We start from the raw sequence: 14,959 nt of genomic DNA on the forward strand, positions 1-14,959 counted from the left end.
TTATCCGATTAACTTAACTTCTTAACTTAATCGGATAAGTAGCACCATCCAGATCTTCCCATTACCCACCCACACTGAAAGATAGCTGCATAAGTGACTTATCTGGCTATTGAGCGCTGAACGTGCTTTCAATATGGAGCCCATATTACTTAATATAAAGGGTTCATTCTGGAATAAGCACAGAGGATCCTTAGCTGTGGGGGAGTGAGGGGTAAAGCCTGGGATAAGCACACAGGATCCTTAGCTGTGGGGGAGTGAGGGGTAAAGCCCGGGATAAGCACAGAGGATCCTTAGCTGTGAGGGAGTGAGGGGTAAAGCCTGGGATAAGCACACAGGATCCTTAGCTGTGAGGGGTAAAGCCTGGGATAAGCACAGAGGATCCTTAGCTGTGGGGGAGTGAGGGGTAAAGCCTGGGATAAGCACAGAGGATCCTTAGCTGTGGGGGAGTGAGGGGTAAAGCCTGGGATAAGCACAGAGGATCCTTAGCTGTGGGGGAGTGAGGGGTAAAGCCTGGGATAAGCACAGAGGATCCTTAGCTGTGGGGGAGTGAGAAGTAAAGCCTGGGATAAGCACAGAGGATCCTTAGCTGTGGGGGAGTGAGGGGTAAAGCCTGGGATAAGCACAGAGGATCCTTAGCTGTGGGGGAGCGAGGGGTAAAGCCTGGGATAGGCACAGAGGATCCTTAGCTGTGGGGGAGCGAGGGGTAAAGCCTGGGATAAGCACAGAGGATCCTTAGCTGTGGGGGAGTTAGGGGTAAAGCCCGGGATAAGCACAGAGGATCCTTAGCTGTGGGGGAGTGAGGGGTAAAGCCTGGGATAGGCACAGAGGATCCTTAGCTGTGGGGGAGTGAGGGGTAAAGCCTGGGATAAGCACAGAGGATCCTTAGCTGTGAGGGAGTGAGGGGTAAAGCCTGGGATAAGCACAGAGGATCCTTAGCTGTGGGGGAGTGAGAGGTAAAGCCTGGGATAAGCACAGAGGATCCTTAGCTGTGGGGGAGTGAGGGGTAAAGCCTGGGATAAGCACAGAGGATCCTTAGCTGTGGGGGAGTTAGGGGTAAAGCCCGGGATAAGCACAGAGGATCCTTAGTCATGGGTCATGAGGGATAAAGCTGGTTATCAAGCTTGATCCACTAATACAAAAGAATAAGAGGGAGGGCAGATGATATGGGTCTCATTTGATCTTTATTTGCATGATGTAATCTGTATTTTATAATTATTTCCTCAGTTATCTTGCTCTGTTTCTGGTGGTCTGAGTTTGGATTTACGATGGCACATTCCAGTAAAGCGGAATCTGTAAGCGCTTTGCGTTCCTGGCCCTTCAGAGATGTGCACCTGCTTTTGTATTGCCAGCTCCGTGGCTGCAGGAGTGGAATTTGGAGGTGGCACTTGTTCCTGTGAAATATGGTGGATCTCTTGTGTAGCCGAAGAATTTCCTGAGAGGTCTTTGACTTTGTCTGTGAGCTCTGGTGTAATTATTTATTTATTATCTATTTAAAGGCTTTTATAGACCGGTATCGGTGGGGGTCGTCATACCGGCTCACATTTGAACAGCAGGGTTGAAATTACATGTTAAGAGGGAGGAAGAACTGGGGTGCAGGATAACTTAAGAACAGCCTAGAAGGCAAGGTTAACAACAACAACAAGAAGTGAACTTAGAGGAATCTTAACATAAGGCGGGAGGTATCAGAATATAGAAGTACAGGGGAGAGCTGTGTGTGCGGAGAGATTATTCTGGGTAGGCCCGTTTGAATAACCAGGTTCTTAACTTCTTCTTCAATTTGATGGGTGCACGGTTCGAGGCGCAGGGTAGGGGGAAGGGCATTCCAGAGGGACGGTCCAACAACTGAGAAGGCACTGTCGCGTGAGGAGGAGAGACGAGCCGTTTTACGTGAGGGTACAATTAAGGTGCCTTTATTGGCAGTTCTGGTGGATCTGTTGGGGGGATAAAAGGAAGGTCAAGCCAGTTGGAGTTGTGAACGTGGAGGGATTTGTGTACAATGCTCAGAGATTTGTAGTGGATACGGGAGAGGATCGGGGAGCCGGGGTGGCTCTTTGAGGATGGGGGGGTGATATGTTCACATTTATGGGAATTTGAGAGGATCCGTGCAGTTGCACTTTGCAGCATCTGTAGCGGTTTTATCGAGGAGTAGGGGAGCCCTAAGGAAAAGAGCGTTACAGTATTGGTGGGGATAGTGGCTGCCGTTGGGTGCTTTCTGTCCTCTTGTGGCCTTGTAAGCATTCAAGTAGAGGAGACTGCTCGGCCACATCTGCCCAATCGTTTTTAGCCAGTGCCACTTGAAAAGAGCTCTAGGGTTGGGTCTCCAGCCGGTAGATACTTGGATCGACGTCTGGAAAAAGTATTGGAAGGTTCTGCTGGGAAGCAAAGAGAGAGAGAGAAGGAGGATCATAGCTCAGCCTCTGCAGAATATTAGCAGGAGGAGGAGGAGTGCCTTGGGCCTCAGAGAATGGCATCAGCTGGAGAGGAGGTTCGGCTCCCCCCTCAAAGAATATTTAGTAGGAGGAGTGGCAGCTTGGCTTCCAAAAATGGCATTAGCCAGAGGAGGGGGGGGTGGCTCAGCTCCCAGAGAATGGCATTAATGGGAGGAGGGATGGCAGGGCCCCCCAGAGAATGGCATCAGCCTGCTGATTTTCTCCGTTTGGTTTCTATTTTGGTCACTCTCTTTGAGGAATGGAGGGGGCGGGGGGAGGGCGCCTGTGATGACCGGGCTGCCAGAAATTCCTCGTTGTCCTGAAGGAGTCACAGCTGCCGTCCCAGCCCCAGTGAACTAGTCAGGGGCTATTTTTAAGCCTCTTAGCCAGCCCCCAGCATTTGGAGTCTGGCTGGGCAGAGCGTGCCCAGAGATTTCCTGATTAGCAGCAGCGCGCGTCTGGATGCAGGAGGTAACCTTAGTGTGTTCCGGGGGGAACTGCCTTGGGAATTTAACCTCAAACTAATTTTCTTTCTCTCTCCCCCTTCCTCCTTCCCTGCTTGCTCTCCCCATCTTCTCCTAGCCTGCCCCCCTCTCTCCCATCCTGTAGCCTTTTGCAAGGAGGGCGTGGAACGGCAGTGGGGGTGGGGAGGGGTTTACAGTGCATGGATTTGGGTAATTGGGAAGTTTTGCGCACAGGTAGAGGGGGAGAGGCTCTGTGCGGTATGAGGACGGCAAGTCAGGTTGCTCCTTTTTTTCCTCTCTCACAGGATTGTGCTAAATCTATGTTAATGTGGGTCTAATGCGTGAGATGATGCTTTTTTATTAGGATAGTAAGCGTGTGAAGATGAAAGGTGTCAGGGGGGTCTGCTGCTGCTGCTACTGGTAATCCTGTAACCCAGCTTTCACCTCTGCCGCGCTCCCTGAAGGACTGGAGAGTGGCCAGTGTGGCGGTGATTTGTAAGGAGGGGTCTGGGGTGTGATCCTGGGGAACCGAAGGCCTGAGATCCTGACATCTGCACCCGGGAAAATGGTTTAAAAAAAAAAAAACTGTTCTGAAAACCAAAAATGACTGAATGTGTAGAGATGTTTACTGAGACAGCGCCAGTATGGATCTACCCGAGGTATCGGACCTTTGGATAAGGGCGAGCCAGTTGATACAGTGCTTCCGCATTTCCAGAAGGCATTAGACAAAGCTCCTCATGAGACTCCTGAGAAAATTAAAAAGTCCTGGGCTTTGAAGGCCATGTCCTGGTTTGGATTTGTAACTGGTTAAGAAGCAGGAAACAGAGTTGTACTAAATGGTCAGTTCCTTCGTTGGAGAGAGAAAAAAAAAACCAGTGGCGTGCCCCAGGGACCTACACCGGAGCCAGCGTTTTAACTTAGTCTGTTAATATATAAACTGCTGAATCCATTCCAGAACCCACGAAAGCAGTGTACAATAAATGAAAAATGCATTCAGAGTAGCATAAACCATGTACACACAACGCACCACAATATACAGGACATAATTACACTATAGACGTAGGCTGGAGCATGCGTGCACATATATCAGGCTCATCAAACGGGTCGAATTAGCAGGAATTTGAAACTTGCGAGCAGTCGCGCCAGGCGTCAAGGCTCCATGCCTCGCTTCTGCCCAGGCGCTCATCTTTTGCATGCATGCATTCATAAGTCACTCGTCTTAAAACATTTTTTTATCTAAAGCAGAGAGGGCATTTCACATTTGCTTTCGTCATGCTTGCATCTGAAGTGGGCGAACATTTGGACGGTAACGCTTAAGAAGTTGCCCTGGGAAATTTGTAGAATCACCATTTCCCTGTACGTACCAGGATCAGTCCAGGACACCTGGGTTGTGACTCCGCACCAGTAGATGGAGACAGACTAAAACTTGTGGGCGGAGCCATATATGCCCCTGTACCAGTCACAGCCCCTCAGTCTTACTCTGTCTCCAGTAGATGGTGCAGGTCCGGTCACAGCTCCTCCCTGCCCTGATTCTGGTACTCCGTCAGGGTTGGTTTTCTTTTGGTTTAGGCCAGTTTAGGCTTTAGTGTCTTTTAATTGGAATTTTTGCCAAATTGTCGCTGACGTCCGTCTGCCCTGCCTCCCGGGGGGGTTGAGAGGTCCTGAGGGGACTACCCCCCCCCGGTTGAGGCCGCTGCTAGGGTCGAGGACCCGGCTTTTTCTAAGTAGCAGCGTCAGGGGTGACACCGGGGAGCCCGGTTCACTCACCCCTGCTGGACTAGGGCTCCAGGACCGCGGACAGCGACAGGCGTTTTGTTGTTTAAAAAAAAAAAAAAGTTTGTCTTTTGTTTTGTGCCTGCTCTCTGTTCCTTGCGTCGCCGCTCTAGGGGGGGGCGCCGCTGACAGGGGGGAGGCCGTTTCGCACGACTTTTATTATTTTTGATTTCCTTTGACGGCCGTCTTCGCGCCTTTTTCGCCGGCCTGCATCGCGGCTCCGCTTGCCGGGCCTGCGGCTCGGCGCACGCGCGCGTCTCTTGCGCGACGGCCTATGCGCTTCCGGTATCCCGGGCGATGAAGGTTCGCCCGGGGCGTCTCGGGGGGCTCGAGTACGGCCCGCGCGACCGCCGCCGAGCGGGGGGGGGCGCGCGATGGAAAGGCCCCAGGATTGTTTCCCGCTCAGCGCGGGAGTGGCGGCCATTTTAGCCACGGGCCGCGAAATGGCGCGGGAAGCGGCAGGGCCTGCGGCCTTGCCTCCCGCGCTGTCTCCTCAGCGGGGCCCGGCGGGGGGGAGTCCCTCGGGGGACCCGGGGTCCCCGGGGAGCCCAGCTGAGGCTGATTCTGTTTCCAGCTCGTTTTCTGAGGACTTTGCGTTTTTGCTGCGCAAAGTCCTGAAGTGTAAGAAAAGTAAGAGCAAGCGCGGCCGGAGGGAGTCCCGCAGGGCTCCACCGCCAAAGAAGTCCAACAGACCCTCGGGGATTACGGATGTGCCCCCGAGTGCTTCCAGGGGGAAACGGCCTCCGCGTGGCGTCCCACAGGAGGCGGACCCGGATTCCTCCACGGGGGTGGACACTGATTCCCCTGAAGAGCCCCTAAAGGGGCCGATGAGGTGGCAGGGGACGGATCCGCTCCATCCGGAGAAGGAAAGGCATCACAAGCAGCGGAGGGAGACGATCCCAAGGTGGTCCGGCTTTTCCGCAGGGAGGAACTGCCTCCCCTAATTCCGGCCATCCCCCAGGAACTGGGAATTGAAGCACCTCCGGTAGCGGTTCGGCAGGAGGCGCACATGGATCCGGTCCGGTTAGGCCTCACGGGCCCTGTAGTGGCTTTTTCCGTTTCATTTTTCTGCCGGCGTTCCAAAGCTTCCTCAGGTTCTGCATTCTGGGACGGCATTACCAGTTTCGGGCGCTCCCGTTTCGGCTCGCAACGGCTCCCCATACATTCACGAAGGTGATGGTGGTGGTGGCAGCGCAGTTGCGCCGGGAAGGTCTCCTGGTCCATCCTTATCTGGACGATTGGCTGATTCGGGCGAAGTCTGAGAATCAGTGTCGGTTGGCAGTGGACAGGGTTCTCCATCTCCTGCAGTCCCTAGGATGGGTGGTCAACTTCAGCAAAAGTCATCTGGCACCCACGCAGACCTTGGAATATCTAGGAGCGATGTTCGACACGAAGCAAGGCAAGGTGTTCCTGTCACACGACCGGGTATGCAAACTGCAGTCTCAGGTACGGCGTTTACTGTCGACCGCTGGTACGGTCCTTGGATCTATGGCTCCCACGCTGGCGCTGGTCCCCTGGGCGTTTGCTCACCTGCGACCATTACAGGCTTCGTTGCTGGCCCGCTGGAAGCCGGTCTCGGAGGACTTCTGCCTACCGCTTCCTCTAGCGGGACACGCGAGGTCCAGCCTGCTGTGGTGGCTGGATTCCAGTCATCTGTCTTCGGGAGTCTCCCTTCTGGTACCCAGCTGGACAGTGGTCACCATGGACGCCAGCCTCTCCGGCTGGGGGGTGGTCTGCCTAGGGAGTTCGGTCCAGGGCAAATGGTCAGTGTCGCAAGCCCAATGGTCTATCAATCGCCTAGAGACCAGAGTGGTCCGTCTGGCTTTACAACGCTTCCTGCCCTTGCTGCGAGGAAAGGCAGTCCGGGTGTTGTCGGACAATGCGACCACCGTGGCTTACATTAACCGCCAGGGCGGGACAAGGAGCCCCCAGGTGGCGGAGGAAGCTCAACGCTTGATGGCCTGGTCGGAGCTGCATCTCAGCAACATAGCAGCATCTCACATTGCGGGAGTCGACAACGTTCAGGCGGCTCATTTGCGACACGTGGGGGGGTGCCCCACATGGACCTGATGGCCACGTGGCACAATGCGAAGGCTCCGCGACTTTACAGCCGACGTCGAGGACGGGGGGCAGAAGGCGTCGATGCGTTGGTGCTTCCCTGACGGACGTGTTGCTCTACGTGTTTTCCCCCGTGGCCGATGATCGGCAAGATTCTTCGGCGCATAGAGTTGCACCCGGCCAACGTGATCTTGGTGGCACCGGAGTGGCCGCGCCGGCCGTGGTTCACAGACCTGGTCCAGCTGGATGTAACGGCGCCCCTTCGGCTCCAAGGAATGGCGGGCCTACTCCGCCAGGGCCCCGTCTGTTTGGAGGATGCGGATCACTTCTGTCTCGCGGCATGATGCGGTGGTGGCTACGGTGCTGCGTTCCAGGAAACAGTCGACTTTTCTGGCTTCTGTCCGTGTCTGGGTGGTCTTTGAGGAATGGTGCGTGCAGCGTGGGGTGGACCCCACTTCGGCTTCAGTTTCCGACACTCTGGCGTTCCTCCAGGCAGGGCTGGCCAAGGGTCTAGCGTGCAGTTCCCTACGGGTTCAGGTAGCGGCGCTTGGTTGTTTGCGAGGTAAGGTCCGGGGTGCGTACCTGGCGTTTCATCCGGATGTTTCTCGTTTCCTTCGGGGGGGCTAAGCTTCTTCGCCCTCCATTACGGCTCCCTTGTCCGGCTTGGAACCTCAATTGGGTTCTCTCCGCTCTCTGTGCGGCACCGTTTGAGCCCTTGAAACGCGTAACGCTTAAGGATCTCACTTTAAAAACGGCGTTCTTGGTGGCAATTGCTTCGGCGCGGCGTGTCTCCGAGCTACAGGCCCTGTCCTGTAGGGAACCTTTCTTGCGTATTTCTGATACCGGTGTTTCTCTGCGGACGGTTCCTTCCTTCTTCCGAAAGTTTGTCGTCTTTTCATGTGAATCAATCGGTGGAGCTGCCCGTTTCGCGGGTGGGGCGTCCTCGGTTCTGGAAGCAAGGGACTTACGGAAGCTAGACGTGCGGAGAGCCCTCCTTCGGTATCTGGAGGTCACTAATCCGTTTCGGATCACGGATCATCCGTTTGTCCTGTTCTCTGGTCCAAAGAATGGGGCCGCAGCGTCTCGCGCTACGATCGGCCGTTGGATCAAAGAGGCCATTGGCGCGGCCTACTTGATGCGTGGAAAGCCACTTCCCGTGGGCCTGAGGGCTCACTCGACTCGTTCTCAAGCAACGTCTTGGGCGGAAGCTTCGCAGGTGTCGCCTCAAGAGATTTGCAGGGCGGCTACCTGGAAATCGTGGCATACCTTTATCAGGCATTACAGGTTGGATGGCAGGGCTACCGATCCCGGGGGTTTTGGAGAGAGGATTCTCCGAGCGGGACTCTCTGCTTCCCACCCTCAGTAGGTTTGCTCTGGTACATCCCAGGTGTCCTGGACTGATCCTGGTACGTACAGGGAAAGGAAAATTAGTTTCTTACCTGATAATTTTCGTTCCTGTAGTACCAAGGATCAGTCCAGGATCCCGCCCGCAGTGCTGCGCTGAAGTAATGGAGAGTCCGCTCATGGTTTTAAATTAATCTGTTCCGCTTGTTCGCTCTCTCGTTTGGGGAGTCTATTTCCAGTAGGGGTGTTCTTCCCCGTTTTATGGTTAAATAGCTAGTTTGGTTCTCTGGTTATGTTCTACTTTGACATTCCGTATGACTGAGGGGCTGTGACTGGCACAGGGGCATATATGGCTCCGCCCACAAGTTTTAGTCTGTCTCCATCTACTGGTGCGGAGTCACAACCCAGGTGTCCTGGACTGATCCTTGGTACTACAGGAACGAAAATTATCAGGTAAGAAACTAATTTTCCTTTATTTATTTGTTGAACATTTTGTAGGTGGGTGTTATTTACCCCAGGGAAGGGGACCAGGGAAGAAGCATACGATTTTATTTATTTATTTATTTATTTATTTTAAAGCCACTGGGGTGCAGTCTCGAGGAATGGAAGTAAAATCATACCACTGACCCCGCCATGATCCTCATCCTCTTGTCAAATTATTTTTAGGCTTTCAGTCTGTCCAATTTAATTAAAAGCGTTCCAGGTCCACTCGCAGCCCATTGACAGTCTCGGCCTTGGCTCTAGCACAGAAAGAAACGTTTGCAGATATACTGGACACTTGCTAACAGATACAAAAAGGGATTGAATTAGCTTCAGTCCTGGATCTGGAAAAGTGAGCAGTGAGTGAGGTGGTGAAATCTGCAGGGGACCCAAAATTATTCACAGCTGTTAAAAACCCAAGTAGATTGTGTTTGTGGATGGGAGCGTATGAGACTGGGAGACTGGGCATCTAAATGGCCTATGAAAAGTAACGGGGAGAGATGCAACGTGATGCACAGAAGGGAAAATAATCCTAACAAAGGGATTTCTCTGGGTAAAGTAGTGCCTACCCTGTTGTTGAATTCCCTTTCCGATATGCGGGGTAAACTTACACGTATGAGTTTATCCTCCGGGAGCAGAATCTGTGAAAAGCTTGCAATGAAACTTTTTTTTTTCATGTTCAAAAGTGTACGTGTACATTTTCCCAGACGATTTCTGCACGTTGTAGCAGCTGTAAACGTGTGCAGGTAGTTTTTGTGAGGTAACTTTCAAAGCTTACATGCACTTTGGTGAAACCTCTACACGTTATGCAGAATTTACCCCGTACGTACACCATGTTGAATTCCATATTAACAGTTACCTCCCTAGAGAAGGAGCTTGCTGTCATTGTGGACAATACCTTGAAATTCTCAGCTTCAGTATGTGGCAGCGGTCAAAAAACCAAACCGAATGTGAAGAATGATCTGAAACGAATGCAGAATAAAACAGAGAGGGGGTGGGAGGATTTTATTGTAATTACGAATGATTGTACATTTAAATGTTTGCTTGAATTGAATTACATGTTTTGCACTGGTCAGGTCTGGTATCTGTGGGAGCAGTATAATAAGAAATCAAATAAATAAATAATACCTCTGTATAGATCAGTGGTAGGAACACACTTCCAAGTATCTAATAAGATATAGCAGAACTCTAAAAGGAAGAGAGAAGGGCAACCAAAACAATGAAAGTTTTGTAACAATTCCCTTATGAAGAAAGGGTGAACAGGGTGGGCTCTTCAGCTTGAAGAAGAGATGGCTGAGAAGGGATATGTCAGAGGTTTATAAAATCATGAGTGAGGTGGAACAGTTAATTACTGTTTGAAATGATACTAGTGCTAGGGGACAGTCCTAAAACCAGCTGGAGGAGGTAAAACACATTTAAGAGAGTACATTTTCGGTGCTTGTAATACTATTTGCAGTGGCCTTCCTGCTTTTCTCTGCTGCTCATCTTGTTCCGGGTAAGGCGATAAGGGCCCGTGTTGCGCCCGTTTTGTATAACTTGCATTGGTCACCGGGTCAGTGTCAGATTACATTTGCTTGTTCATGCATTGCTGAGAACTCGCTTCTTTCCACCCTGCTCGGGCTCTATCAAGCAGGCCCGCGGTCTCTTTCAGTTGCCTTTCCAGAAGTTATGCAGTTAAAGGAATGTCCCGGGACGTTTAAATCCTTGTTAAAAGCATTCCTTTGTAGACAGGCTCTTGAATGATTACCTCTCCCTTTTCATAGTTATAGGCAGATGGTCGACGCAGGTGGGTTACAGCTCCGTAACTGTAAGGGTGGCGGTGAGGTCATTTTGACAGATTGCAGAGGCCTCTATTCATGATGTATACTCGCTTACGCTGATTTTATGTCTTAGTCTATATTTTTACCACTTTGTTTTAAAATTTTATGTATGCCTCATTGGACATCGTCCAGCACTTTTGCAGTAGGTGATTAATAAATCTGTAAAAAAAAGATTAGCCAGTGGGATTTTTGCTGGAGCATGTGGTAAAGGTATCTAGCTAAGCTGGATTTAAATAGGGTTTAGACACGTTCATGAAGGAAAAAGCTGTAAACAGTTACAGCCAGATCCTAATGGGAAGATCCCTTCCGCGTTGCCTCATTCCCAAATCCAAGTGTCCTGGGTTGGCCACTGTCTGATACAGGATGTTGGGCTCGATGGAGTCTTTTCTGACTCGGCAAGGCATTTTCTTATTGCCTATGTCCTTATCTTGTTTTCTATAAACGAGGGTTTTCAGTCCGTGGACTACCCATGTTTTGTGGCTTTTGGTTGGTTTTTTTTGGCTCTGCGTTTCCTTTTGCTCTTTTGGGTTTCCAGCTCGTTCGGAACCGGGGCTTGGACCTGGTGCCTCGACCTTTCATTTGCGACTCTCCAGGGATCTCTTTGTCCCGCGTTCCATATCCCTTCCCAGCTCGCCTAATCCAGTCGCCGCACGCACAGCGCCCCTGCTCAGGGTGTTATTGCCCAGGCTCCTTCCAGAAACCTGTAATCATAGGCCTTGAATCCGGCCACCGATTGCTGCTGCTACCCGATGACTGTGAGTCTTCTCCCCACCCTGCGGGCGCTGTGACGGTAGCTGAGCTGGGGAGTGGAAGACCTGAGCAGCAAATTAGGCCCCCAGGTCCCTTTACTCCCACTGGGCAACCGCTGGTCTCTGAGCTCGGATATTTGTGGTATTTAGGAACTATATTATCACGTACATTTGGCTAGTGCGTGTTAGCAGTTTCTTTCCTACCATATTTCTGGAACCGCTGTAAAGTACTTACTGTAATCACCCTGGTTTCAGGGGTGTATTGGTATAAGCTACCCATACCTAATTTTGGGGTTGAAGGTGAAACAAGCCAAAATACAGAAAATCTTGTTCTGTAATTCCTTTTTCTCCTAGGACAATCCAATCCCACAGATTTGACAACTATCTCACTGAATGCACCTGCACAAGTTATACCTTCTTAAGACTAAGAGTTTCCTTTGAAAACTTCCATGTATTCTTTTGAAAATCTGAAAGTATGCACGTAAGTGCAAGCTCGCCCACAAGAACACCTGCACTCATTCCAGGTAAACGTAGGCGTGAACAGGACCCACACACACGTCTGTTTGCATGTGGGAGTGGGCAGTTTTAAAAAGCCCATTTCTACCTGCAGAGATGGAAAGTGCATTCTCAGACTTGCTGAAGGAGGAAGAGGCCATAGCCCTTTCTGGTGGGTGTGTAGGGAATACTTACCACTTGTGTCTAGGGTGAGTGTGAAAGTCGCACTCTGGCTTGGTGCACGACATTTCAGGGCCAAAATCTCCACAGACTTGACCTTGCTGGCCCTGAGATTCTGAAGGAGCAAGGAGTGAAATTGTCACATAAGACAGTGCTACAAGTCCCCAGGTAGACACTCCAGCACCTTTCTACTACTGCTTTTTATAACTAACATGACAGTACTGTTGATTCTAAAGAAGCACAGCAACAGTTAGTAACTTGAGACTTTTATTTAAAGAAAGACAGAAACAAAGACTAGAGAAAGGGAGGAACAAATTATTTTGTTCCTCGGAGTATCAGGCTTACAGCAATCGTGTGAATACCTTGGTACTCAGTGTCCAGCAATATGTCCACACTTTATATATTCCTTAACTGACCAATCAAAGTACATTCAGGATGTTGTTTCTAGATAACTATAGTCCATTTCATTTGAGAATGTATCAGGCCAATCAGCTAATGGGTCTGGGGTGTTGGCTGGCTGCATTCCAGCACGTACACTGGGTCCTCAGTGGTCTTAAACTAAAACTAGCATCCTTGAATAGAGCAGAGATGAGATACTTCAGAAAGTCAATGCACAATATCACATACATATCCCCTTCTGCGTACACAGCACTGTACAAACGCACATGAGAGACCATAGAGCTTACAGTCTAATCAAGACAAAGAGACCTTAGGAATTGGCTTTATTAAGACAGTGGCTGGATTTTGGCACAGGTTCGAGAGGAAGTTGGTGGTGGGTTACATTTGGGAATTTTATATGCTCAGCTACCAGAAGAAGCTGACTCTCAGCTGGACCGCCCCGGGATGGGCCATTTTGATCTTTATCTGCAGTCATTTACGGTGTTAGGGTAGTGGGTCTCCTCTCCTGTCGTGAGAAGATATGGGTTATATTATCCTTTCTTTTTTTCCTTTGTTGGACTTCTTAGCCCTCCCTTAAGTCTGAGGGGGAAGCCTTGTTTTAGTGCTTGTTTATGTGACATTGTAAGTTTATTTTCCTACTGCATTTTATTTATTCTCTCTTCCCTCACTCCTGTCTTTATTTTTTTTCTCTCTCTCTCTCTCCTTGTGGTTTCTCTTGCTGTCTCTGACACTTGGGTGCTTCCCTCAGGTCTTTCCCTGTGATACACACTCTTCATTGATGGAGAGAGACTGCACGCTGCTGCAGGACGGCCCACGTTCTGAGGGATTACAAAGGCAGGGAGCAGCAGCCGCCCCCCATGATTTAATAGCCAGTAGTGCAACGGGGTCCCCCCCTCTAGGGGATTCCATGTATCATGCTGTCGGGCAAGAGGAGACGGCCGCTAACCTGCTCCTCACCAGTCCGGCTCGGCACCCTTCACCACCGATGGAACCGGCTGCACGGGGACCACCACAGCTTGATGACGAGGAGGAGGAGGAGCCTCTGGTAGACTCTCAGCCCATAGTTTTCAGCGAGAACCCCTTTGTGGTAGCGAATCGCAAAGTCAAGGCCAAGAGCGGGTCCCAACTGGGAGGCCCGCCAGTTGGCTATGGCAGGAGTGGGGTGCTGAAGACCACCTTATTCTCCAAGGCAAGCTGCATCCTGTTGTACTGTGTGTCTCTGGTGTTTCTGTAGGTGGAGCATGCTCAGCCACTTGTAACTCAAAGCCAACCGAATGTGTGCCCACGTGTGTTCCCACTAACAGCAGCATGGCATGGTCTGCAGTGTCTTGCTAGCCACCCCTTCCTTCACCATAAGCATCCTTAAGCATTTTCCACTCCAGGATCATGTCCCCACAAAGAGCCCTAAGGGGTTAGAAATTGCTTGTCTGGCAAAAACGTAGTCCAGTTTCTACTCCTATTTCAGGTTTTATGTTTGAACTTTATTAATTACTCTCTCTCATCTCCATTTGTCCGGAGAAAGTGAGTAATTAACTTCAAAGCCAGCATAAAGTGGTGCATTCTTGAATGAGTTTTGGCTTTGTTAATGAGAATTGACCAGCTCCAAGTGTGGAATCTCGGAGTAGGTGGCTTTATGAGGACCCAAGCCTTGGAGACTTGAGAAAATAAGCACGATTTCAACAAATATTGACCAGTATTTCAGCATGCTATTAGGTGATGGTCTCCCCTTTGAGCTTGTACTGACCTAGTGTCCCAGTATGTTTATAGGGTCACTCCTCCTCTGACCCAGTGCCCCCAGAATGGTGTTAAGGGACACTCATACATCTGAGCCAGTACTGACTGTCCCCCAGTAAAATAACTAAAATAATGCTGGTCTGCAGCAAACACCATATGAGAGGAAACTTAAGGACCCAACAGCAAGGGTTCTCAAGCCAGTCCTTGGGACACACCTAAGTCAGTCAGGTATACAGAGTATCCAAGATGAATATGCATCGAAAGGACTTGCATACAATTGAGGCAACGAATGCAAATGTATTTCATGCATATTTATGGTGAATATCCTGAAAACCTGTCAGGCTAGGTGGGTCCCGAGAACTGGGTTAAAAACCAGTGCCCAAGAGAAGATGATATAGGAACATGTAACTACCAGAAGGACAATAATGCACAAGCAGCAAACCTAGTTGAAGGGAAAGGACATTGCGAATCTAGGAATCATGACATAAATAGAGTAGACACAGATACGATGTCTGGAAATATCTTTTCACGGAAAGGATTATTGATGCCTGGAATGCCTTCTTGGAGCAGATTATGGAGTCTAAAATGATGATGGCTTCAAGAAAGCATTGGATAATCACAGGTTCCTTCATTGCAAAAAACATGACGTCATAGAAGCATGACCTAGTGCAACAACAGGCTGGGAGGGGTAGCCAGATTTATACAAAAGGCTCGGCTGGGTCGGTGCAGTGGGTTGGTGGTGCTAGGGGCAGAGTCTGAGCAGGACACTGGGCCAGTGGAAGTTAGATTGCATTTTGCAGCCTCTTGCTCATGTTTTGGGCCAAGGAATGAGCGGTAGAGGGAAGGTGGGGAAAGCATCTAGAATCAGAGCTAAAAGGGGACTGCATGCCTTGGATTGGGAATCTGCAGAATGAGATGGGATCAGTTGATACCAATTGTAATGTGCATGGAAGAAGTGCAGCCCCTCCGCGTACTATTCTGGTTCACTGAAGAGGCCTGAAAAGCTGGAATAAGAATTAGGAAAGACTTTATTC

The 14,959-nt window shown here is 50.4% G+C and overlaps 1 protein-coding gene across 13 annotated transcripts in view; it reads left to right on the top strand.

Annotated features, from left to right (window-relative positions):
• Nucleotides 1-14,959, top strand: part of SCRIB (scribble planar cell polarity protein) — a gene marked incomplete in the record, with an annotated part of 447,609 nt that overhangs the window by 354,399 nt on the left and 78,251 nt on the right. For 11 of the 13 annotated variants that reach the window (XM_029592269.1, XM_029592271.1, XM_029592272.1 and 8 more), the window contains 1 exon segment: nt 12,940-13,380. In XM_029592269.1, coding sequence (XP_029448129.1) covers nt 12,940-13,380 — 441 coding nt within the window. 13 annotated transcript variants of the gene reach the window in all.

Source organism: Rhinatrema bivittatum, chromosome 2 (assembly GCF_901001135.1).
Source record: "Rhinatrema bivittatum chromosome 2, aRhiBiv1.1, whole genome shotgun sequence".
Taxonomy (NCBI): Eukaryota; Metazoa; Chordata; class Amphibia; order Gymnophiona; family Rhinatrematidae; genus Rhinatrema; species Rhinatrema bivittatum.